At 33.7% G+C, this 24,297-nt stretch overlaps 2 protein-coding genes across 3 annotated transcripts; one reads left to right on the plus strand and one right to left on the minus strand.

Annotated features, from left to right (window-relative positions):
• Positions 1-639: 639 nt before the first annotated feature.
• On the plus strand, positions 640-12,246 carry LOC132737768 (RISC-loading complex subunit tarbp2-like). Of its 2 annotated transcripts, XM_060725111.1 has the most exons (9): positions 640-728; positions 1,930-2,098; positions 3,719-3,830; positions 4,791-4,969; positions 5,412-5,539; positions 6,741-6,833; positions 7,778-7,943; positions 8,305-8,414; positions 9,582-12,246. In XM_060725111.1, the coding sequence occupies exons 2-9, from the start codon at positions 1,933-1,935 to the stop codon at positions 9,606-9,608; spliced, it is 981 nt and encodes a 326-aa protein (XP_060581094.1). In that variant the 5' UTR covers positions 640-728; positions 1,930-1,932; the 3' UTR covers positions 9,609-12,246. The 2 variants fall into 2 exon arrangements, with proteins under 2 accessions (XP_060581094.1, XP_060581095.1); XM_060725112.1 differs by lacking the exon at positions 6,741-6,833.
• Positions 12,247-18,427: 6,181 nt separating this feature from the next.
• On the minus strand, positions 18,428-24,227 carry LOC132737769 (uncharacterized). The gene is made up of 3 exons (XM_060725113.1): positions 23,368-24,227; positions 19,753-19,847; positions 18,428-19,048 (listed from the first exon to the last, which is right to left on the minus strand). Exons 1-3 carry the CDS (start codon positions 23,854-23,856, stop codon positions 18,844-18,846), a joined length of 789 nt encoding a protein of 262 aa, XP_060581096.1. The 5' UTR covers positions 23,857-24,227; the 3' UTR covers positions 18,428-18,843.
• Between the last annotated feature and the right edge of the window lie 70 nt (positions 24,228-24,297).

Raw genomic sequence — 24,297 nt, forward strand, 5'->3', positions numbered from 1 at the left:
CAGGTGTCAAGCGCTGTGTGGCAGCTGTAAAATGTTGCCCGGTTGTAAAAGGTTGCGCGAGCCCGTACTTCACTTCAGTGTTGTTATATTTTTCTGGTCCTTCGGGATCATTGGTGCCAACACTATTAAGTGTTGAGAATTGAGTACCGCTCAAGCCGGTGCTAAGGAGCGTGAGGGATGTTGCACGTATTCATTATCCCTAATGTACAGACTCAATCAAACCGAGTCTGCAATTCTCTTGTGATTTTGTTGTGATTAATTCTTCCGAGGGATCACTTTGTTTCCAGATTTCTTTACTGTCGTGATTGGGAATGAAAACTTCCAACACTGCCACCACCCTTTTGAGAGGCAGACAACTTAACTACTTAACCACCGCTCCCCTTATTGTCCCAATGTTCGTTATATGGCCAAGGAATAGTAAAATCCGTTCATCCGTGGTACCATTGATGGCAATGGTTAAGTAATGATACCAATGATATGTTATTGTTGGTAAATGATGACACTTTTTTATGGGGACTACTCTGAACGTTTGACAGGGCCGCCCCTTTGTTCTCATTTTTTTTTTCGTTTTTTCGTTTTTTTATTTATTTATTTATTTTTTGTTTTTTTTTTAGGATCTTTTCGCACTTTTGTCATACCGGCATGTCAATACGCATGCGCAGCAATTAATAACACCACGCACCATTTTTGGATTTTTCCCAGTTTTACATCGTAACAAAGAACAAATTGTAAGATAATTTTATAATCAGTTATTTCAAATGTACGTGGAAACTTGCATATATTTCATTTAATAATTTATGCATTGTCTGGAAGCCAAGGTCATTTTTTCGAATCGTCTCAAAGTAACATGTTTTCGCGACGTATATTTTTGGTCATTGTTTTCTGAATACATGGTAAAGATTGATATGTATTCACGAATGAGTATTTAAATTATGTTTTTTAAGACAGAACTACGTGGTTGAATGTGCATTTTGTCATAGAGAGATTTCGTGTTCAAATTCCAGTCAGTGCCCGAGGATTTTCAGTGATTTTTCTCACTTATTTGGGAAGAGACCTTAGCCTCTTGATTTTGGGGGAAAATTATCGCTAAAATTGCTAATTTGGGAAGTAGATAAGCTGGTTTAAGTTCAGATTTTTGGGAACACTGCATGATTTTAAAGAAAATTTCAATTTGGAAGAGGCCTTTTTTTCGGTGTCTGTTATAAAAGTAGGAAAATAACTAATCTTTATGGTTTTCAAGTCAAAATCCATAATTCATAATATGAAAGTAGGTGATACCTATTGCGCGAAAAGCTTTAATGATTCAATATCAAGCATAACATGTTCAGTATACATGTATAACCAAATATTTCTTGCACTTCATAAATAAGTTAATGCAGGTATTTTGAACAACAAATAAGGTGGTGGTGTTCAACATATCAGCCGAGTGCTCTACATATTTCTGGAAGTCATGAAACTTGTCACAAAGATTTGATTGGCTACGCTCAGTGAAGGGAAGCAAAGAGGGAACCACTGAGTTTGGAAAATCCTGTTAAATTCTAACGACGTCATGGCTAAGAATAAAACATTACTGAAGGTGTATGTGTAAAACATTGTCGAATGCTGCTATTATGGAATTGATTCATCATACGTGTTCAGTAAAGTTTTATACCTAGTCATAAAGTCAATATCCGGTTTTCATTTGACAGTATTACGATTGAAATGGATTCTGCTGTTTGATTTTTTTTACAGAAAAACTTCTTTTACATTAAATGTTTAGAGAAACATCGTTTGGATTGGGAGAGTTTGATATAAAAAAAATTCTTGCCCGACCCAAACGTTCACTTGCAAATGTTGATTGTCCTCCTTGTAATTGAGTGGTTTGGGGTTCAGATCCAGGTCAGTGCCTTAAGATTTTTCAAGTTTACATTATATCATAAAATGTTTCAGATTATGGCAGCAGTTCCACCGGGCAAGACCCCTATTAGCTACTTACAAGAGTTATGTACAAAAAGAGGTATAACACCACAGTATGATCTAGTTGCAAATGAAGGGGCTGTTCATGAACCCACATTTATTATGCGAGTGACTGTTGGTGAAATCAGTGCTAATGGAAAAGGTAATTATAATTTAATGCATCTCTTTAAAAATGGTATAAAATTGCTTTGTTTAATGTCTGTCATCCATACATGTGTAGGTTCATCTATATACCTCATCTTGTCTAACCAATAGCTAGAGTCCTAAGAGTAAGAGAAGGATATTGTATGAAGGTAGGTCATGACTGGACCCTATTTATATTGGGGTCAGTCAAAAACGAGTTTATTGTTGACATTTTAAATCATAATTACATCATTTGGCAGTAGGAAGCTGATGCCATGTCACACAGATCATGTTATATTATTACACTGCAGGATTTTCTCTTTGGCTTTATTTACAATTTGATTGTTGATATTAAACAAGCAAAACTAATTGCATACTTTGAAATTCATTAGCTTTTTATCGTTTTGAAAGTTCAAACCTTTTACATTATTATGCCCCCATTTCGAAGAAAAGGGGGTATATTGCTTTGCACTTGTCGGTCCGTAGACCAAATGGTTTCCGAGTGATAACTAAAGAACCCTTAGGCCTAGGAACTTCAAACTTGGTATGGTGATTGGTCATGACCAGCAGATGACCCCTATTGATATTGGGGTTAAGGGGTCAAAGGGCAAGGTCACATTGACCTTGTAGGTAAAAATGCTTTCCAATCAATAACTTAAGAACCCTTAGGCCTAGGAACTTCAGACTTGGTATGGTGATTGGTCATGACCAGCAGATGACCTATTGATTTTGGGGTCAAGGGGTCAAAGGTCAAGGTCACATTGACCTTGTAGGTAAAAACGGTTTCCGATCAATTAACTAAAAACGCTTAGGCCTAGGAACTTCAAACTTTGTATGATGATTGGTCGTGACCAGCAGATGACCCCTATTGAGTTTTGGGTCAAGGGGTCAAAGGTCAAGGTCACATTGACCTTGTAAGTAAAAACGGTTTCTGATCAATAACTTAAAAACGCTTAGGCCTAGGAACTTCAAACTTGGTATGGTGATTTGTCATGACCAGCAGATTACCCCTATTGATTTTGGGATCAATGGGTCAAAGGTCAAGGTCACATTGACATTGTAAGTAAAAACGGTTTCTGATCAATAACTAAAGAACGCTTCGGCCTAGGAACTTCAAACTTGGCATGGTGATTGGTCATGAGCAGCAGATGACCACTATTGATTTTGGGGTCAAAGGTCAAGGTCACATTGACCTTGTATGTTAAAACGGTTTCCGATCAATAACTAAAGAACCCTTAGGCCTAGGAACTTCAAACTTGGTATGGTGATTGGTCATGACCAGCAGATGACCTATTGATTTTGGGGTCAAAGGTCATGGTCACATTGACTTTGTAGGTAAAAACGGTTTCTGATCAATTAACTAAAAACGCTTAGGCCTAGGAACTTCAAACTTTGTATGATGATTGGTCGTGACCAGCAGATGACCCCTATTGAGTTTTGGGTCAAGGGGTCAAAGGTTAAGGTCATGACCAGTAGATACTTGATAACCCTTATTAATTGTTTGATCACTGGGTCAGAAGTCATGCATAATAACCTTATCACATGACTAATTGGCTGCTGATAGGGGGCATACATGTTTTACAAACATATCTTGTGTAATCAAGTTTCATCAGAGTAGCTATTGTGTATTTTTAAACAGGATCAAGTAAGAAGAAAGCAAAACACAATGCAGCTCAAGCTGCCTTGAATCAAGTGCTTGGAGTGGCTAATGGACAGGCAGGAGCTGGTGGAGATGCTGTTGTTAACAATATGTAAGTTTGTACTTTATTTGAGCCGCGTCACTACATAACCAACATAATGCGTTTGCGACCAGCATGGATCCAGACCAGCCTGCGCATCCTCGCAGTCTGATCAGGCTCCATGCTGTTCGCTTACCAACCCTTTTACAAGTAGAGAAAGTGATGCGCAGTCTGGTCTGGATCCATGCTGTCGCAAAAACACTATTTTGTTTTTGTTTTGGGGGTTTATTTTTAAGATAAACATGATCAAATCCAACTAGCCTTTATATTTTTAGGGGGAATTGTATGGCCCTTTAGATACATGGAATTTTTTTTGATGATCAAATAGGAATTTTTTTCAAAAAGAGGGAGATTTAGAAATTTTCATAAACAAAAAGGAATTCTGACAAAGTTAGGGAGTTCTTAACTTTTTAAAATACCCTTTTTTTAAGAAAAAATCTTTTGAAATATGGGCAGAAAGCGGGAGTTTTTCATGATGCTTTAGATATTTACTTAAGTAACCCATATATCTTAAAGTAGATTTTCAAAATTTTTAGAATACATTTTATGTTTTAAGTTTACTACTTTTTGATTTACCTATATCTAAAGCGAATTTTTATTTTTTTTTATATGAGGTGACAATATTACGCTTGCTCCAGATCACATTACTATATGTTAGAAATGTTATAAATAATATCAGTTTAACTCCGTAGTTAAATTAGTGAAAAAATTAGACCAGCAAAATGACTGATTATTTGAAGAACGTCAAAGTAATCCTATTCATTCTGGCTTATTCTTTGACTTGTTTAAACTATTTTCATATTTCATAAACCATTGAAGGTATTCAGTTGAAATACCAGTAGATTTTTAGGATCATAATTGTAGTTCAACAACCAAACATTTTCATATCCATCTTTATCTAAATTACTCCTGTTTTTTATCAATTATTTACTTAGAAGTTCTAGAGAGAGCTCTTATTAATATATTTTTCAGCACCCCAAGTCCAGGAGCAGTAGAGGGGGATGGAGTTGGTAACCCTGTTGGAGAACTCCAGGAGCTGACACAAAAGAAATTGATGAAGCCACCTATATATGAATTTACCAGTGAACAGGGACCTCCACATCAGAAAGAGTTTGTGTGCATTGTGAAACTGGGGAAAATCCAGGAAACAGGTACATTACTAAACTTGTCCTGTGACTCGTCTTGATCTTGACTTAACATTTTGTTTGTTTATGAAGGTATTTCATGTACCAAAGTCACTATATCATCTCACTTCAAGTTTAGTGGAATGTTACCATTATAACCCGAGACTGGTAGCTGAAGTCATGTAAGCTAGAAAAATTTATTACGGGTCATATTAACTGTCGAACTAACAATTATATAATTGTTTTGTTGTTGTGTTTTTCTCCAAACATTCTGGTTAGAGTGCTGACTGGTAACAAGGAGTTATGGTTGTCATAGGGATTTCTCCACCAATTATGCTACAAGGTCACCTCAGGACCTATGCTTAGAACCATATTTATTTAAAGAAATATGCCGTTAATTAAAAAACATTGGAAATCATTAATGACCAATGATATGACTGATTTTGTTAACTTATTGTGAAACTTTCAGGCTCTGCCCGTTCAAAGAAAACAGCAAAGAGAATAGCGGCGCAGAATATGTTAAATCATATAAAGGGACTTGTTGAAGAGGGAGGCAATGCAGTGATCGAGGAGGAGGAAGATGATGATATTCCCCTGGTGATTAAATATAACACTGTTCCTATATAGAACACCTGCTTGATCTTTCTGTAGACCTTATAACCTAGTTGATTGTTAACCTTTTACCTGCTGAATGTGTATAATGGATTGACTTGATTTAAATTGTAAACAGTCAATTCGAAGTTATATGTAAAGGGATTTAAAAATGTATTTAAATACAGAATTAAATTAAGCAACTAACAGTATATAGAGCCTGGTCAGTCTGCATGGATGTGCAGCCTGGCCTGGCTTTATACTGGTGGTAAAGGCTAACCAATTTTGGATCCAGCAGGTAAAGGGTTAAGTCATAAAAGTTGGTGATTGAACTAACATTTCCAGTATAAACCCAACATTTAAATAAGACTCACCTGGCAAATGAATGTGTGCCATGTCTGAAACTGGTTTCCTGGTAACACTTTTACTGTAACACAGTTTAGATATTTTACTGTATTTGTATACAGCTTGACTGTTTTGAGCTCCTCTCTTTCAATCATATTTAGATTGCTGCATTGTTGTGCAAAAACCTTAATACAGTCCACTTCTCAACAATTTTAAAGATATCGACATGAAACTTGAGAACTATATATTGTAGGAGTTATTCCTCCTAACATAATTTTTGTAAAAATTGTCTTTTAAGTAGTATGATTTCAAAACTATAAATGGTGTCAACTTGAAGCAGCGTGGGATGCTGTTTGTCGTACAGTTCTTAAGCTTGGAACAGTATTATGAAAGAAATTTGGAGTTATGCTCCTTTTTATCTTAAAATCTTTATTGAAATTTGTTGATGCACACAAAATGCATTTTGATTTTTTTGTAAAAATTGATATTGTACTTTAACAAATAGAAATTGTTTTAACTTTATGAATGCTGACTGTGAGGAACACTTGCCTTTGTGAAAGTTTCTATATTTTAATGCTCATATCTCGTACAACAATAATAAATAAGACAGAAAGTAGGCCAATATTAAGTTCAGGTTAATAGTATTATGTAAAAGATTACCCTTTAAAACTATAATATATTAAGAACCTTGTTTACATTCAGTCTTGATTATAGTCTAAAATTAGCCTTACTAAGAGAACCCCAAAAAGTGACTGCCTTAGTCCTGCTTCCAGTTAGACTGTATTGTTAGGTAAACTGGTATTAATGACAGGTAGGCTTAGTGGTGAGTTTACTAATATCTGAACTTTCCCGTGTTTTGTAGAGTATGGAACCACTGAAAGCGTCGTATACATCTCTCAAGGAGGGGAAAGTGAAGGTACCAGTACTTAGCCCTAAGCAGAACAAAGAAATTCAGGTAACCAGTAGTTGTATGTAGTTTGGTCAACTGTAATTGTTCGCAACAGATGTAGCCTGAAGATTTTGTTTAGTGAAATTTACTTTATATAGATGTTTGATCTACACTCATGTCATATTAAACACCATTCTTCAAGCTTGTCATAAAGCGGCAGCTGTACACCAAAATGACTGTCTCAAATAAATTTTTAGTGACCTCAAAATTTAGGAAACACTCTCTGTTGTATGATATAAAAACCAGATATGACAGGGGACCATCTCAAAAATATATTTTAGTGACAACCCTGCATTTAATTTATAAAGAAATTGTGCATGTAACTTCCTTGTTTGTCTGTCAGTATAAAGGGGAGTGTTATAAGATGTGTTGATATTATGTGACTTGGTGGGACAGACAATGTGTTCATGACAAGATAAGTTAATAATGTAACTCTGAGTGAAGTAACCAACTCTATAAACTTGGTCAGTTTGGTGTTATTTAGAAAGGAAGGAATCAGCACCTTGGCCTGTTTATTTTATGTTGAAATATTTGTTGTATCATTATGTTTTATAAAATCAAGTTTCATTGAAGAGGTTAAAAATTGTATGTGACATATGATATAAGTGAAATATCTAGCATTAAAATGTGCAATGCATTTTAAATGTATAAAAGCCAGCAACATCTTGTGTTTTTGGTCTTGCATTTTGGTTAACATGTTTCACAATGATGATGACAGCTAAACATATGTGATGTTAATGGTTAATTTTGTGTGGCAAAATGAGAGATAACATTACTATTGGCTATACATCGTCATAGTTAACATAACAATATGCAGTTTTGTCTGATAATGTTCAGTATATAATGTAATATGTCAGCTCAAATCATGTTAGTGGATATAGATACAAATATTTTGCTATACATTGTGTGTAAGAAATTTAAACTTTATAATTGTATCTGATTATTTACAGAAATTTTATCAGACTGTAATGAAGAAAAGCTCAAAGCAATTAAAGAACTTGCAGGGTAAACCTCTTAATGCTCCAGCTACCAATTACTGCCAGATGTTACAGGAAATTGCCGAGGCCCAACGCTTTGAAGTTCTATACACAGATATTCCAGAACTTAGTGCATATGGTAAATATCCTTAACTTGAAAATATGAGTCTTGTATGTGTTCATTACAAAAGAAACTCCAAATTTGGCAAAAATAACACTTAAAGATGTAACTTGCAGGCAAATGTTATAGAAAATATTACGGAAAAATAGAACGGTTGTAGAAATGTTGAAAAGGTGTGAATATGCTTACTATTTTGCAGTTTTTATGAAATAAAGATTATTATTATTATTGAATTTTACCTTAGTTAAGTGTGTAATTTTCAATAACAAACATAGTAATCAACTATGAAGGTCTGGGAAAGATATTTGCAATAAAAAATATCGATAAGGCGTTAAAAATATTGTTGTAACGGAAATACATTTGTAAATGATTATTTCAGGAATGCATCAATGTCTGGTACAATTATCTACTATGCCAGTAGCAGTGTGTCATGGCACAGGACCTACAGTTGATGAGGCCCATGCTAACGCTGCCCACCATTCTCTACAGGTTTGTTATTGTTAACTTATATTGTAGGTAAATAACACATACGAGTTTGTTGGGTATAGTAAAAGGGTTGTGAGCTCTGCAAACCATAGGTTCACATAATTGGGTATGTAGAAATCTAATTTTTTTTAGCTCAACTATTTGATAAGAACAAGTAGAGCTATTGTAGTCACCCGAGCTTTGGCGTAACCACTTATGTTAAAGTTTTTGTTTTTTGTTTTCAAGTCCATATGGCTTTGAAACTTTGCACACTTGTTCACCATCATGGCCCCAACCTGTAGACAGGAGGAGGTAACTGTATCAAGCATTTTGACAGAATTATGCCCCTTTTTTGACTTAGAATTTGCATTAAAGTTTTGTAAAAACTCAAATATTTTCAAAGTCCATTGATATATGGCTTTGAATCTTTGCACACTTGTTTACCATCAACTTGTTGACCCCAAACCTGTCGACTGGAGGAGGTAACACGATGAAGCATTTTGATAGAATAATTCCCCTTAGAATTTAGAATAATATAACTTAGAATTTAGTTTGCATACCACCTCAGATATTTTCATATTCTATTGACATCTGGATTTAAAACAAGTTGAAATTTTATACTCTTTTTTTGAGAGCATAAAAGGACTATCTCCAAGGCCTATAACTGTAACATGGATTTAAAAAAAAATTGCCCTTTTGTTCACTCAGAAAATTTTACATCATAAGGCTCTTTTACTATCAAGCACTATGGATAGTGGAGCATTGTTGTCCTACCGACAGCTCTTGTCTGTATTTATATACATTGTAGTTTAAAGTTGGTTTTTATTTGTCCTTAATTGCTGATTAAATTTGTCCTTGTAGAGAAGTTAGAAGAAGAAAAAATGCAGAAGAAAGATGTTATTACTGGTTTAAAGTGTTGGAACACCTTGATAATTTGATCGAATTAGATTTCCTTAAATAGATAATGAAGATGCTATACATGTAGTTAAACAAGTGATGGTTGTTGTTTTCCCTAGGAGCTGACCTGTGTCCGAAATAATAAACAAAGTGGCATTCATGTTTCTCTTTCCTCCATGGTAAATCAAATCTGACCATGCCCATGTGTTTAAAAAAACCTGGGAAAATTAACAACTGTTATTTGCTTAAAAACTGTTGAAAATGAATCAAAATCTTACTTATTTCTGTTTGCAGTATTTGAAATTGATGACAAAGACGTAACGTGGCCCACCAGGAGCTTGGATAGCCTCACTTTGACAAATAGTGCCGGATAGGAAGTGAATTGATCAACTACAAATATCGTAACATTGATGTAAAATATTCTTTTTTCATTTATATATTGTACTGAATGTATGTTTTTTCTGTGAAATTGTGCAATTTAATGAAGTTTAATGTATATCAAGTTAGATGATTTATGATTCAAGATTTTTGAAATATGATTTGTAATGATTTTATTGGTTTTCTTAAGCATTTTTATACGATTTTTCAGCTTTTTTCTACTTTACTGATTAAAAATGAATAATAAATGAAATCAAATTATAAATTTCGATGTGAGGACTTTATGAAGTTTTACATCAGTTTTCTTTTTACATTGCTAAGATTTACATGATTTTGTGTCATTTAATCAAAACAAAAGAGTTGTCTGCATTTTAATGAACGTATGTTCGGACAATAACAAAGTTTGTTTTTATTTTCTGTAGCTTATTGAACAAACATTGTAATTTTTCATTAAAAGTTTAATATAATTCTGATACATATATTAATGCATTGATTTCATATATCACATAATTTTTGTGCTTTAAGGTAATCCATAGCTTGTTCTTGAAAATTGGACTTATCCTGTCACTTCCTGTATAGTTAATTAATATGCTGTTAGCTCAGAGGCTTTTGTTGCCGAGTAATTAAGATTGCCGATTTCAAATCACGTTCCTATCACCGCTACGGGTTTGAATTCCAGCATGAATTTTAGTTTCTTTTATGTGATGAAGTTTGCTTATGGATGGTAAACGGTTCTACGTATTCTTGCCTGAAATAATTCACAAAGGGACACTAGAGGTCTTCTTCTGCTTGAAAAGTTGCTGTATGGCCTTTACATTGAGGCTCAATCAAAAATATATTTACTTTGATATTACCTGAAAGAATGAACTTGTATATTCTTTGCCTACCATAAAGATATTGAATACAGGAATGTTTGAAATTGGTCAAAATTTTTTTTACGAACTATGGATTGCCTAAAGGTACTTATTAAAAGTTTCATGTGCATTTATACATCATGTGTTCTTGCCCATTGGATTTGAATCTCGTGTTAGAGGTCAAGTCAGATCCTAAACGTAATTTTTTACTGCAGTATATGTGTATTGATTATGTCGGGCTATTTATTTATCTTTTTATTTTGTCGAGTTCATGACAACTGGGGGAATATTTTACCAGTTCTGAAATAAAATACAGCACATAAACAGGTGTGTTGTGAGGAGTTTACATTGTGACATTTACTTGTTTAAAGTCAGAAAGAAGGAAAATCATCAAACAAGTGTTTTGATGATATGATATTTGCTTGTAATATTTGATATCTTTGCTTGGTATTCATAGATTTGATAGAGCACCTTTTCACATTGACTTTTTTTTAAATTGAATTACATTTGATTAGTGATAAACGTTGTGTTCAAGTTTCACAAAATGTTTATACAGATATATAGTTTTTTTTTAAATTCATTTATGAAAGTTTCATTGACTATAATTGTTTACAAACAAGATGAATAGAAAATATTATTAACAAAAAAAGTTAAATTTATTGATTATTTGGCACATGATCTTTTTAACATAATTGAATTTTTTTTATTTAAAAAATAGATATGTACAAAGTATGTATGGGTTTAAGTTGATGTCGTGTTGACTGTATTACCTTGTAAATAGTTTTGCTGTATCAATTTTATGTGTACCGAATTTTTGTGAAAGGATTCTTTTTTCTCATTTTTTTTTAAATTTTATAATTGTACAATTATATGAAGATTATCATGGAACGCATAAATAAATGAAGATTATAAATTTTCTTATTGTAACTATCATTTAGAAACAGGGAATGGGGATATGGGGGGGTAGTATAGATGAGTAGAAAGGATCCTTTCATTATATTTCTCCTTATAAATCTGTATTGTATATGACACTGAAGTAGGAAAGGTATAAAATCTGTCATTTATCAGCTGTATGAGCTGTCGTTGTTGTCAGCTATGACAAAATATGTACATGTATATTGTCAATACAGTCTTCCATAGGCTTTACATTGTTGGCTATTGGCAACAACATAGTAATTGTCATTCGTACATTGTCGGCGATTGGCAACAACATACAAATTGTCATTTATACATTGTCAGGCAACAAATGTAAATACAAAAACATCATATTTTTAATGTGTCATTCGTTGCCAGCAGCTGACAAAGTACATTGTAATTTGTTTGGATTTTTTATGGTAAAAAAAGTCCTGACTGGTATTGCATCATACATTTAGTTGATTTGTCCCTGAGTGCAAAACAGTAGTATGTGTATGTACATAAAATCATGTATGTAGTTGTTTGTACTCAGGAGTCAAATATCAACAGCTAACCAGATAATTGACAGTAAGTTTCTTGTCAACAAAAGGAATTTCGTACTTTGTATAGTACGAATAAATTGCCCCGCATAATTTATATAGAATGCACTGTAGTTCAATTTATCTTCCTATTTGTGAAGAAGTGAGGTTAGGTTTTTTCCTGGGTGGAGAATAGAATTATTAAATTATTGTTAGCGTCAATTTTATATATAATTATATGTTGTAAATTTATTAGTGGAAATAAATTGTCATATGGTATAACCATATATTGGATTTTCTTGTTGTGTCTTTTCATATTTATTATATACCTATACATTTTCTCCCTAAAATACACGCAAATATTGAAGCGCAAATACGCTTCAACGGATAGAAATTTCCGTATTATGTTAGTGACAAATACGGTACCATATATGGAAGTGCCGGACTATTTTTGACGTTGGTTCCGATCTTAGCTTTGTATAACGTTGCATTTGGAAACGGGAACCAAAATTATTAAAGGCGTGGCCGGTTTGCAATAAATACTTATTCATCCGTCAGTCATGAATTTATTTCTTGACAACTCCATTTCATTTTCTGAATAAAACGAAAAGGTATATAATAAAAGGAAAATTATGTTATAATAGCTTTCTGAGACTATGTATTTTTCTACTCGCAACGTTGGAAAATTGATATCTCGCTCGACCTTCGGTCTCGCGAGATATCAATTTTCCACCGCTGCTCGTAGAAAAATACAATGCCTCAGAAAGCTACTACAACATAATATTCCGTATGTATATATTCATGTTATAGAAGCAATCCTGTTTGCTGTATAGAGCAAGAAAGTGTTATAGTTTTTATCAACATGACAACAAGCACCTGAAATTAGTCCTGTTATTATATACTAGTAACATAGGCTGGGGATGTCTGATGTCAAATATTCTTTCTTGAATATCAATAGATTAAAATTAACAAAAAAAAAACGTGATATAAGTTATGCTGCCCTGGAAAAGTGGTTGAAATGTCACCAAGCTGGTTTAACAATGAAACAAAATATTGGTGCATTACTGCAGCACTTCGAAAACATGATACTTAATAAATTATAAAGTAGTGTATAGGTCATGAAATAATTGACCTCTTTGTCTGCCAAATAAAAAAAAAAATAATAGAGCTTGTTATTATTAGGGCATTATACTTGAAAAAAATCAACTTATTTCAGTTGCAATAGAAATATTTAAACAATACGTTTTACCATTTCAATTTTATTTGAAATTCAAGGGAAGTAACATGTTAAGTCTTATTTTAGGGTCTTGAGTTGTCTTCACAAAGCTGTAAAAACTTTAACGTCACTCTAGACAAAATTGTGAAATAACCCATTACCATATACCGGGTATACATCACCCCCCCCCCCCCTTTTTCTTGTCTCAAATTGATAAAAATGCCTTACTTAGGCCCCCAACACTTGTTTTTGTTTGAGAAATGTTGACCACTTTTTCGGTGCCGCCTCTATCCAAAAGATACATCTGGGGGTTGCCAGAAGGGGGATGTCCCCCTTATGTTTGGGGCTTTGAAAGGGGCGGTAGCCCGCCTCATCGCCAAGAAGAGTTTGGACTTGTGAGAGCCTAAAAATGACCGCAGGTCGATCTTAAGGTAACGTGTAACGAACGCTGGAAAAGCCTTTGACTCAATCATTGAGAAGTTCCAGCACTTTGAGATCAATTTTGATGGAAAAAATCAACGCAAGATAGTGATTTTTGGCAATTTTCAGATGTCCCCTCATTGCCATGGTAACCGGAAATTTAAGACTGAGCATGTTGTTACAAAGGCAATGGTCCAATTAACATTAGTGCAAAGTTTGATTAGTATTGAAGCTGTTTTTAGCTCATCTGTTACAAAGTGACAGGGTGAGCTTTTGTGATCGCTTTTCGTCCGGCGTCCGTCTGTCCGTCCGTAAACTTTTACTTTAAATGACAACTCCTCATAAACCACTAAGCCATTTTCATCCAAACTTCACAGGAATGTTCCTTTGGTGGTCACCTTTAAAAATTGTTCAAAGAATTTAATTCCATGCAGAACTCTGGTTGCCATGGCAACGGAAAGAAAAAAACTTTAAATATCCACTTTTAAAAAACCCAAAGAGCTAGAGCTTAGATATTTGGCATGAAACATCTTCTAGTGAGTTTCCACCAAGTTTGTTCAAATAAAAGCCCTGGGGTCAAAATTGGCCCCGCCCCGGGGGGTCATTGAATTTCCCTATATGCATATAGTAAAAACTTAAAAAATCTTATTTTAAAGAACCCAAAGAGCTAGAGCTAAGATATTTAGCATGAAACAACTTCTAATGAGTGTCTACCAAGTTTGTTCAAATAAAAGTCCTGGGGTCAAAATTGGCCCCGCCCCAGGGGGTCATTGATTTTCCTTATATGTGTATAGCAAAAACTTAAAAAATCTTCTTTGAAAAAACCTAAATAGCTAGAGTTTAGATATTAGGCATGAAACATCTTCTAGTGAGTGTCTACAAAGTTTGTTCAGATAAAAGCCCTGGGGTCAAAATTGGCCCCATCCCGGGGGTCATTGATTTTCCTTAATATAGCAAAAACTAAAAAATCTTCTTTGAAAAAACCCTAATAGCTAGAGTTAAGATATTAAGCATGAAACATCTTCTAGTAAGTGTCTACAAAGTTTGTTCAAATAAAAGCCCTGGGGTCAAAACTGGCCCCGCCCCAGGGGTGTCATTGTTTTTAACTATATGTGTACAGTAAAAACTTAAAAAATCTTCTTTTAAAAAACCCAATGAGCTAGAGCTTAGATGTTTAGCATGAAACATCTTCTTTTGAGTGTCTACAAAGTTTGTTCAAATAAAAGCCCTTGGGTTAAAATTGGCCCTGCGGGGGTGGGGGTGATCATTGTTTTTCATTATATGTGTGTAGTAAAAACTTAACATCATGAAACATCTTCTAATGGGTGTCTTCCAAGTTTGTTCAAATAAAAGCCCTGGGGTTTAAACTGGCCCCGCTCCAGGGGGCCTATATACAGGTGAGCGACCTCAGGGCCATCATGGCCCTCTTGTTATAGTTTTATATTGCAATTTTAACTTGTAACGGGAGCCTTTTCAATGAAAACAGCCATTTCTCACAAAATGCCCATGCAGTAATGGGATAACTACCATGTCAGTCGTTTTAAAAGTATTTGGTTCTACGTGCTCGCTATATATGGTTTTAATGGCCACATTTAATTATCAGAAGCAATGTGAGTACTATGTATATGTTTTAGTGTTCATCCGTGCTATTCTACAGAAATTAGAAACCTCGACGGGAGCGATAGCGACAGGAGACCGGTTCTAATTTCTGTAGAACAGCTACGGATGAATACTTACATACTTAGTGTGGCTAAATGTCAATAAATGTACTATGTGATGGAACTTAACCTGCGACACTATCAACAGAAGTTATGTTACCAAAGGTGCTCTAGACACACTCAATATACCCGTATCCGCATATATACTATAGGTAAAAATATAGTGTATACAGTGTGTCTAGCGCCTAACATATCAAATTAATATGCAGGATAAAGCTTAGTCCGTTAGTATTAATATGATCAAACACTCCATATTTTGTCATTCTGCTAATTTGATCTTTTGTAAAACTATAGATCTATATTTTATTTTGATTGTTTATGTTTTAACTCCTCTGGAGATATGTAACTTTATATTAAGATTTCTTACTGTTATTAAAAACGGCCATTATATTCTGTAAAACATTGCATAGTTGTCGTTGCTTAGAAGCTACTCCATGTTTTCGTGTCTATGATTATTTGCAGTGTTATCAGTCGCCAATAGAAAATCACTTCCTTGTTTTGTCTAGCAATAGATAGTTAAACTTCGGATAAATACGTCACCATCCGTGTATAATACTTCGAAATATGGAGACAAATAATTCTTACGATAGTTGCCATCTGTGTAGGCGACTGACTTTAGAAGACTATTTTTATGCCCCCTTCAAAGAAGTGGGGGTATATTGCTTTGCATTTGTCTGTTATTCTGTCGGTCGGTAGGTCGGTTGGTTCGTAGACCAAATGGTTTCCGATCAATAACTTAAGAAGGCTTAGGCCTAGGAACTTCAAACTTGGTATGATAATTGTTCATAACCCGAAGATGACCCCTATTGATTTTAGGGTCAAGTGGTCAAAGTCACATTGACCTTGTAGGTAAAAACCGTTTCCAATCAATTACTTAAGAACGCTTAGGAACTTCAAACTTGGTATGATGATTGTTCATGACCAGTAGATGACATCTATTGATTTTGGGATCAAGAGGTCACAGGTCAAGATCACATGTCAAGGTCACATTGACCTGTGGCAAGTAGATGACCCTTTTTGATTTTGAGGTTAAGAGGTCAAAGGCCAAGGTCACACTGACCCTGTATGTCAAAACTGTTTCCTATCAATAACTGGACAAACCATGGACCCTTGACCTTCAAACGTCACGGATGAATTGCCTTTGATCAGAAGATGACCTCAATGGATTTTTTGTGGTCAAGGGGCCAGGGGTCAAGATCATATTGACCTTATAGGTAAAACGCTTTCTGATCAATATCTCAAAAACTCAAAGTCACATTGATCTTATACGTAAAGACAGTTTCCGACCAATAACTCAACAACTCAAGTTGCCTTTGTTGATATTTTTCATTTAACTAAAAATGCTTTTGGTATACACATTTCAAGGTCTAATGCAATATAACAAATTGGCTGTCATTAAAAAGGCCTACATTATTCATTAAATGTATGCATATATTATTTGGTAATATTTGTGATAACTTTGTCATAAAACTGCTGCACACAACCCACGGTGACAATAACCTAGTGACTAGCCATGACCAGTAGATAACCCCTATTGATTTTTGGTCACTAGGTCAAAAGTCAGTTACAATTACCTGACCACATGACTAATCGGCTGCCAATAGGGGGCATGCATGTTTAACAAATGTATCTTGTTTTAATTCATTCAAAACTGAAGATACGATAATATAACTCAATTCCAGTGGAAACAACTGGTTATTTAATATGCAATGTGTAAATAAGATGCGAAAGCACCATTACATCGGACCTCGGTTTTTCAATTCTAATCTGAAAGACAGTTAGTGGTTTGAGTTTTTAGTAGTAGAGTAAACTAGCGACACCTGATTGAATTTGTAGTCTGATTATTTTCTTAGCAGTGTAGAAGATACGAAAAGTTGCGAATTATGTCGAATTTTCACGAGTTCATAAAGGCTGTATTCCTTTTTGCTCTGCTAGCCTTAGACTGTTAGTGGTTTTAGTTAGAGTAGTGGAGAAATTTGCGACACCTTGATGGATTTGTAGTCATAGGACCACTATGCCCGCTTCATTCTCGTAGCAGTGTTAAAGGTACGGAAAGTTACGAAGTGTGTTGAATTTTTACGAGCATCACAATTTTATAGTTACAATGTATTCAAAAATTATAAAAAAACTAAATAAACTAGTTAAAACGTTTATTGTTTCTCCGGTTTGAGCATGAGAAGCTAATAATAGTATAAAGTACATGCATTTTATTCGTCCATATATATACATAGATAAAACGAGAAGAACTGTGTATATTTGTCTTTGCATATTATTAAAACACATTAAACAGAACATGTTTATTCCGATGAAGTTTGTTTTTTTCGGTAAAGAATTTTCTGTAAAATCAATAGATTTCATTCGTTTTGCAAATATATGTTGGACAAATACTAGTAATATTGAATACATACATACAAAAGACACGTACATGTGAAAACAATCCAAATCCATTTTAGGTGGTATGGTTACTTATGTGATGTTTTAGAATGGAAATCCACATCAATTATCACAGAGATCGATCTATCACCATAAGCAGGGATATTGTTGGATATACATGTTTAATATACCTGCTATAAGTAAAGCACTGAAATTCACGGTCATACAATGTACAATAAACATAATGGTCTATCATAAGTAAAGCGTCTAACAATTTCATTAAAACATTTCATAGAACAAAGTGAGTAAAGCACTAAAATCCGTGATCTATCACGAACATATGTTTTAACTGACGTCACAGTTAAACACGAAAAATCATGGTCTAAGTCTAGCAAAAAAGCAATATTAGTAAATCAAGAAAATCTAAATGTTCTAACACTATCAATAAAACACAAGCTCTAAAATTAAATTCATGGTTTAACGTATCAGCAAAGCACTTGCATACATGGTCTTACACGAAAATCCATGGTCTAGCAATATCTGTTAGACACAAAAATATATGGTCTTATATCTAACAATATTAGTAATATATTAACATCCAACAATGTTAAGTAAAGCACTAAAATTTCAATGAAAGACTTGTTCACAGTACACATTAAGGTCGTCCAAAGGACCAATTAGAATTACCCAGTCAACTTTTTTAGAGCGAATGGTACTCAAGATGTGGTTACAAAAAAACACGCATATGTTACCAAGACGTATTATTTTAATTAGAACTAGTTATGTTTTCATCAACCAAAACATCTTATTCCTTTTGCATTTTTACGACTATACGTCAATTAATTGCATGATATTTTTTTCCAAAGTAACAAATATCACATGTTTATCACGTAAGTAAAAAAAGTGTTCGCTCGTGAAATGTCCCTTTATAAGCTCGAGGTATTTTAATTATGGTGTGTCGCTTTCAATGAATTTTACTTTTGTACCTAGTGATTGTCAATTTCAATTTTTTGCATCCAAATGTACTTATTTAAAATCAAACGAGTCTTTCGAATTAGAAATGATTCTCTTATACGTATATATGTATATGTACACTTTCCATGTGAAAAAAAGTAATACAGAATTTCAATATTTAAAATACATTTTTATATATAATCAAAGATTTTAATTGCGTTTTAACGCCCTTTTAAATTCTGAATAATCTAGCTTCTCATCAAGACCAGCTTTATTTTTCTCCAGAAAATATATGATTTCAACTTCTAGATATGGCACGTTTTTCTCTTGCAGACAAGTGGCAATATCTTCATAACAAATATAACCGTCGTTATTTTTGTCACACTGTGCAAACATTTCCTTATAGTACTCCTCACTGCAAACAAAACAACAACAACATATTATTATTATTATTTCATATGAGACCACCTCGCAATTAAAACCACATAGGTTAAGACACGTGGGTTGATCCAGTAGAGGGTTCTTAAAAATGTATTAAACAAAATCATACTAATTCAATTCATGTTTGTCTTTACATACGTCATGCGATCTTTTAACAGGACAGGTTCAATAACAATTTGCTTTTTAAGTGCTAATTCGCAACAGTGCACTGTTTAATGAAGTGTAATTATCATTAATTTGAAATATTAGAATATATTATCAGTGTTTTTCTTTTGTTCATCAGGGCGACCTCATTTTTTTTTAAATTGACATATTCTGATATTTTTAGTAGTACAGAAAATCTAAAAGTAGAATATACATGTATTTGACATCTTAAACGTTCGCAGTTTTAGTATTCATGCCAGCTCTAAATGAAAACAACATATTCCATTCATTTCACAACGGGTCTTGTTTTAAGGGCGGTCTCAATATCCGGATGTTGCATGATATGTCTTGTAAAGTTATACATTAAATTCTTGAAAAAGGATTAATAACAACAATTTAACATGAAAATTGTAGACTCGGTTTGATTGAGTCTGTACATGAGGGATAATGAAAAATTGCAGCATCTCTCGCGTCCCTTGGAATCAATGACACCGAAGGACCGGAAAAAATAGAACAAAACTGAAGTCAACTCACGTCCTAGGTTTAGGCTTTGGTCTCGACATTTCATCAAGGAACTCTTCTAGTGAAACCACCTGGTCCATGTCATGGTCCAAATCAGCGAACAGGGACTGAAAATTACAACAAATAGTTTATAAACATAGTAAGTACTGTCATACCAGTCTTCTTTATCAAATCTAGGAAAATCTAGGCACATATTTAACGAAACTAAAGTGTACTATCGTATAACGTTTTTATCCCACAATAATGAGAAACAGTTGTACATAGATGGGAAAAAGAGTACAGTAAATTTTGCTTAAGATCAAAAGCACCAATCAAATTGATGATATCGCATGTATATCGCATGATATATATGAATGTTCTATAAAGATATACATAAGGGTTAACATGTCTAAAACAAAATCCCTGGGTGTCATGTAATATAGGTCTAAAACAGACTACTCAAAAAAATGACTCATAATTAACATTCGGATTGCTTTCATGCCAGTAGCGTTAATAAGCTTTCAAAATGTCAAATTTAGCGATGCATCAAAATTACCATGTAATATAATATCGCCTGCTCTTGATCGTATCTCATTTTAGCTTCACATTATTTGCAAACAAATGTCTATAACTTCACCAGACAAAGACAAAAATAATAATAATAAACCCGGATACGACTAGATTTATGGTAACTTAAGGTTGATAAAGATTCACATTCATCAAAATCATATAATACCAATGCCTACGTCTCAACAAAGCAAAAAAAGAAGCTTTCATAATGATCATGCAAAAATCACAAAAAGAGTTTCGTCAACACAACCGCTTAAAAGGTAATTACAATAATACCGTGTCACGACAAAACCAACATAATGGGTTTGCGACCAGCATGGATCCAGACCAGCCTGCGCTTTTGCGCAGTCTGATCAGGATCCATGCTGTTCGCTTACCATGTCTATTACAAGTAGAGAAACTGATAGCGAACAGCATGGATCCTGATCAGACTGCGCGGATGCGCAGGCTGGTCTGGATCCATGCTGGTCACAAAACCATTATGTTGGTTATGTCGTGACGCGGCTCACATATACCGAAAATGACGAAGTTTGCAGAGTTCTGACAATTAAGCTATTGAAATTTGCCTTGTATGTAATATCGACCGACCAGACGGACAATCTTTTAGATTGTCTTCATTTCTTCAGTTTCATATCTATAGATATATCTTTGATAACAAATATTTTATTTTAAAAAAAAAACATCAGTATAAACAATTCAAATATATGTCTGATGAAATAATCTTATCTATAAGGGGATATTTTTTTACATTTACAATCAATAATACAAGGTTGAAATTACACCACGTTATCTTCACAACAGCACGATAACAAAGTTAATATTTTCTCTTATCAACTCAGAAATCTGAAATCTTTAATAGATCATGTAAAAGATTAATGGAGTCTAATCAGTGTCTGCAGTTACACAATTGTGAGCCCTATATTTGTCATGTTCCAACACTTGATCGATTACTTGGAATCGTCATCGATTTTTCTGGTTCAAATTATAAATAAATTGTTGCTTCGGAGATCAGTTTATGGTCCGTCAGGGAACTATAAAAGCCATGAATGGAAATGTAACCTGGCAGAACTTGGCATTATTACAAACTTATCTTGTTCATTGCCATTTAGAGATGTAATAATAGCTAATTCAGAAGGAGATATCCTGGTATATTCATGATAATCGCAATACAATTTAATGTTTAGGCAGTGGTACAAAGATTACAATATTATTACAACTGTATTGTGCATAACGATATCCTGGTTTATTCTTCATTTCAATAGATTTACCCCTTGTATGTTAGGTAATATATAATCCTAATAAAACACCTATTCACACCAGTTAGCTAGCTGTCTATATAGATTATTGTACAGTATTATGTGGAAATCAATAGCATGTCTGTCTCGAAACTTCTTCTTAAAACATACATGTATAGTCGGTAGATCTAATAATATTAATTTTTAGTCTTAACCATTAACTGAATGAGTTTAACCAGCCTCTATTTTGGGAATATCAAGATTAGTCTGCCGGAAGTATAGAGCCTGGTAGGACAGGGATATGCAGGTCGGCCTGGCTCTATATTGGTTGCAAAGGCCTATAACCTTTGGTTACAGAAGGATAAGGTTTAAGAAAATTTTTGAATATCTTTTATATTTAAAAAAACCGTCTCGTTTGAAGCAAACCAAAAGCCTCTCACTTGTAGGAATCAACGGCAAACTTCATAATTTTTCCAAAATAAAAATGAGGCAAATTAGTAAATTAGTATACTTCATTAGTCTTTGTTCCTACTTGTTTTTCGAGCTTAAATAATAATATTGATGTCTTATGTTAAAATGAACTACACTGTAATATGTTGTTTATATAAGCTCGTTTGTTATGTTTCAATAAACTCATGTGTTATGTTTAAATGGGCTCATTTGTTATGTTTAAATGAACTCATGTTGTGTTTCCATGAGCTCGTTTGTTATATTTACATTAGCTCGTTTGTTTTAAAAACCTCATTTGTTATGTTTAAATAAGCTCATTTGTTATGTTGACAAAAGCTCATTTGTTATGTTTAAGTAAGATCGTGTGTAATGTTTAGATTAGCTTGTATGTTTCGTTTAAATAAGCTTATCTGTTATTTTTTAGATAAGCTCACGTGTTATGTTTAAATAAGCTCATTTGTTATGTTAACAAAAAGCTTGTTTGTTATGTGTAAACAAGATCGTGTGTAATGTTTAAATAAGCTTGTATGTTTCGTTTAAATAAGCTCATATGCTATTCTTAGCTCATGTGGTATGTTTTACTAAGCTCATATGTTATTTTTTAGATAAGCTCACGTGTTATGTTTAAGTAAGCTTATTTAGTATGCTTATATTAGCTCGTGTGTTATGTTTAAATAAGCCCATGTATACTACATGTATTTAAATAAGCTCACTTGTTATGTTTAAATAAGCTCATGTGTTATGTTTAAGTATATAAGCTCATGCAAGGCTTAGTAAGTAAACTTCTTTTTGTGATGTAAGCATATAAAGACGTGGTACTATAATATTGAATATTAGTACGCTGTATTCAGTTAAAGATGCGCACTAATTTTACTTATTCTTAAAGCAGCATGCATACAGATTAGCTTATTTTCATGAAATTTTGAAAATGTATTTAAATGTATAATATTGTAAAATGACCAAAAGGAAGCAATTTACACATTATCAATGGCACTAACAACCTATGTAAACTACCAAAATGAGAAATAACCCTTACTACGTTAGTAACGCAGTAGAAATATAGCAATAAATTCTAAAATATCAGTCATTTATTGCACATAACATGTAAATTATTGCTTGATTTTTAAAGCTTTTTACTTTTCTAAAATCTTAGTATTTTTTTCTCAAAGTGCCTTTATTAAAATACTTTGGCTTATCTGAAGGCATGCAGCTTTAAAGATTTGGTATGCTATATATACCTTAACTATATCATAGCATCAGTTTATTAAACGAATTACGTTTTTTCAATAAAATTCCAAAGTTAATATGAAATGTAAACTGAAAAAGGTGAAATTATGAGAAAACAGAGTTTTCTTTGTTTGAACAGAGAGATATAAATATGACAAATGTTTACCGCTAATTCCCGCTGTGATTTAAAAGAACGCATCATCCGCATCCGGTACACAAACTGGGGGAAGGTGAAAAATCCGAAACCATATTTATCAACAGACCAGAAGAACTCTAAAAATCTATCTAACTCTTTCTTTTCAAACTTCTTTTCAAACCTAGCTACAATTTCGTCAATTTCTTGCTTGGTCATTGGTTGTATATAGTCGTCATCATCGTTGTCGTCTGCGTCTGTTTCTTGCGTTTTATTCTCCTTTTCGTCTTTTGTATCAGGAATTTTATTGTCATCTTGTTGTTTATCGTCCGATTTATTCGTAATTCCGTTCACTGTGGGTCCTTCCCCGCCAAATACTGTGACCTTTGCCCCGTCTTCTCCAGCGACCTTGACCTCAACTACCGTCTGCTCTTTTTCGTTAGTCTTTATCACCCTAATTGTATTCTGTGGGCTTTTGTCTGATTGCGTTGGAGATGTCGGACTGGTTTCTTGCGAAGACATTTTTTCTTCAACAGAAATAAAAATCCACGAAAAGTATCCTTACAAAAATCTTTAAAAAACGATATATATATACGAAAATAATCAAAATGTAACACTACATCCACACACTGCAGCTTGTCATAGACTGCACGAGATCGATATGTCAGTATACTGAACGAAATGTAAGCGTCTGGTATTGACTCGCTGCCACAACTGATTATTGAACATTCCGCCGTCGGATAGTATGTTTTATTAACCGCTGTACTTCAGATCTATAGTTTTTACTGTCCGTGCTGATATTCACAAGTATTTGAAGAGGATATATAAATTTTATAACAAGACAGGGGTACAAATTTGATAACAACTTTGGTTATAAAGGTCAAAATGCTGGCATAACTTTAAAATACGACCGAGCTAGTGCTGGTTTATTGGACTCATGTTGGTACATTAACAAAAATCAAT

This window comes from Ruditapes philippinarum, unplaced genomic scaffold (genome assembly GCF_026571515.1).
Source record: "Ruditapes philippinarum isolate M1 unplaced genomic scaffold, ASM2657151v2 ctg24_1_1_1_1, whole genome shotgun sequence".
Taxonomy (NCBI): Eukaryota; Metazoa; Mollusca; class Bivalvia; order Venerida; family Veneridae; genus Ruditapes; species Ruditapes philippinarum.

Bases quoted from the DNA above. Each gene is read 5' to 3' on its own strand.
- LOC132737769 (XM_060725113.1), bottom strand. From the start codon at position 23,856: ATGTCTTCGCAAGAAACCAGTCCGACATCTCCAACGCAATCAGACAAA. The intron at 19,848-23,367 runs GTAAACATTTGT...TGTAATTTTCAG, and splicing joins AATCACAGCGGGAATTAGCG to TCCCTGTTCGCTGATTTGGA. The intron at 19,049-19,752 runs GTGAGTTGACTT...TTTTGTTTGCAG, and splicing joins CCAAAGCCTAAACCTAGGAC to TGAGGAGTACTATAAGGAAA.
- LOC132737768 (XM_060725111.1), top strand. From the start codon at position 1,933: ATGGCAGCAGTTCCACCGGGCAAGACCCCTATTAGCTACTTACAAGAG. The intron at 7,944-8,304 runs GTAAATATCCTT...TGATTATTTCAG, and splicing joins TCCAGAACTTAGTGCATATG to GAATGCATCAATGTCTGGTA. The intron at 8,415-9,581 runs GTTTGTTATTGT...TTCTGTTTGCAG, and splicing joins CTGCCCACCATTCTCTACAG to TATTTGAAATTGATGACAAA.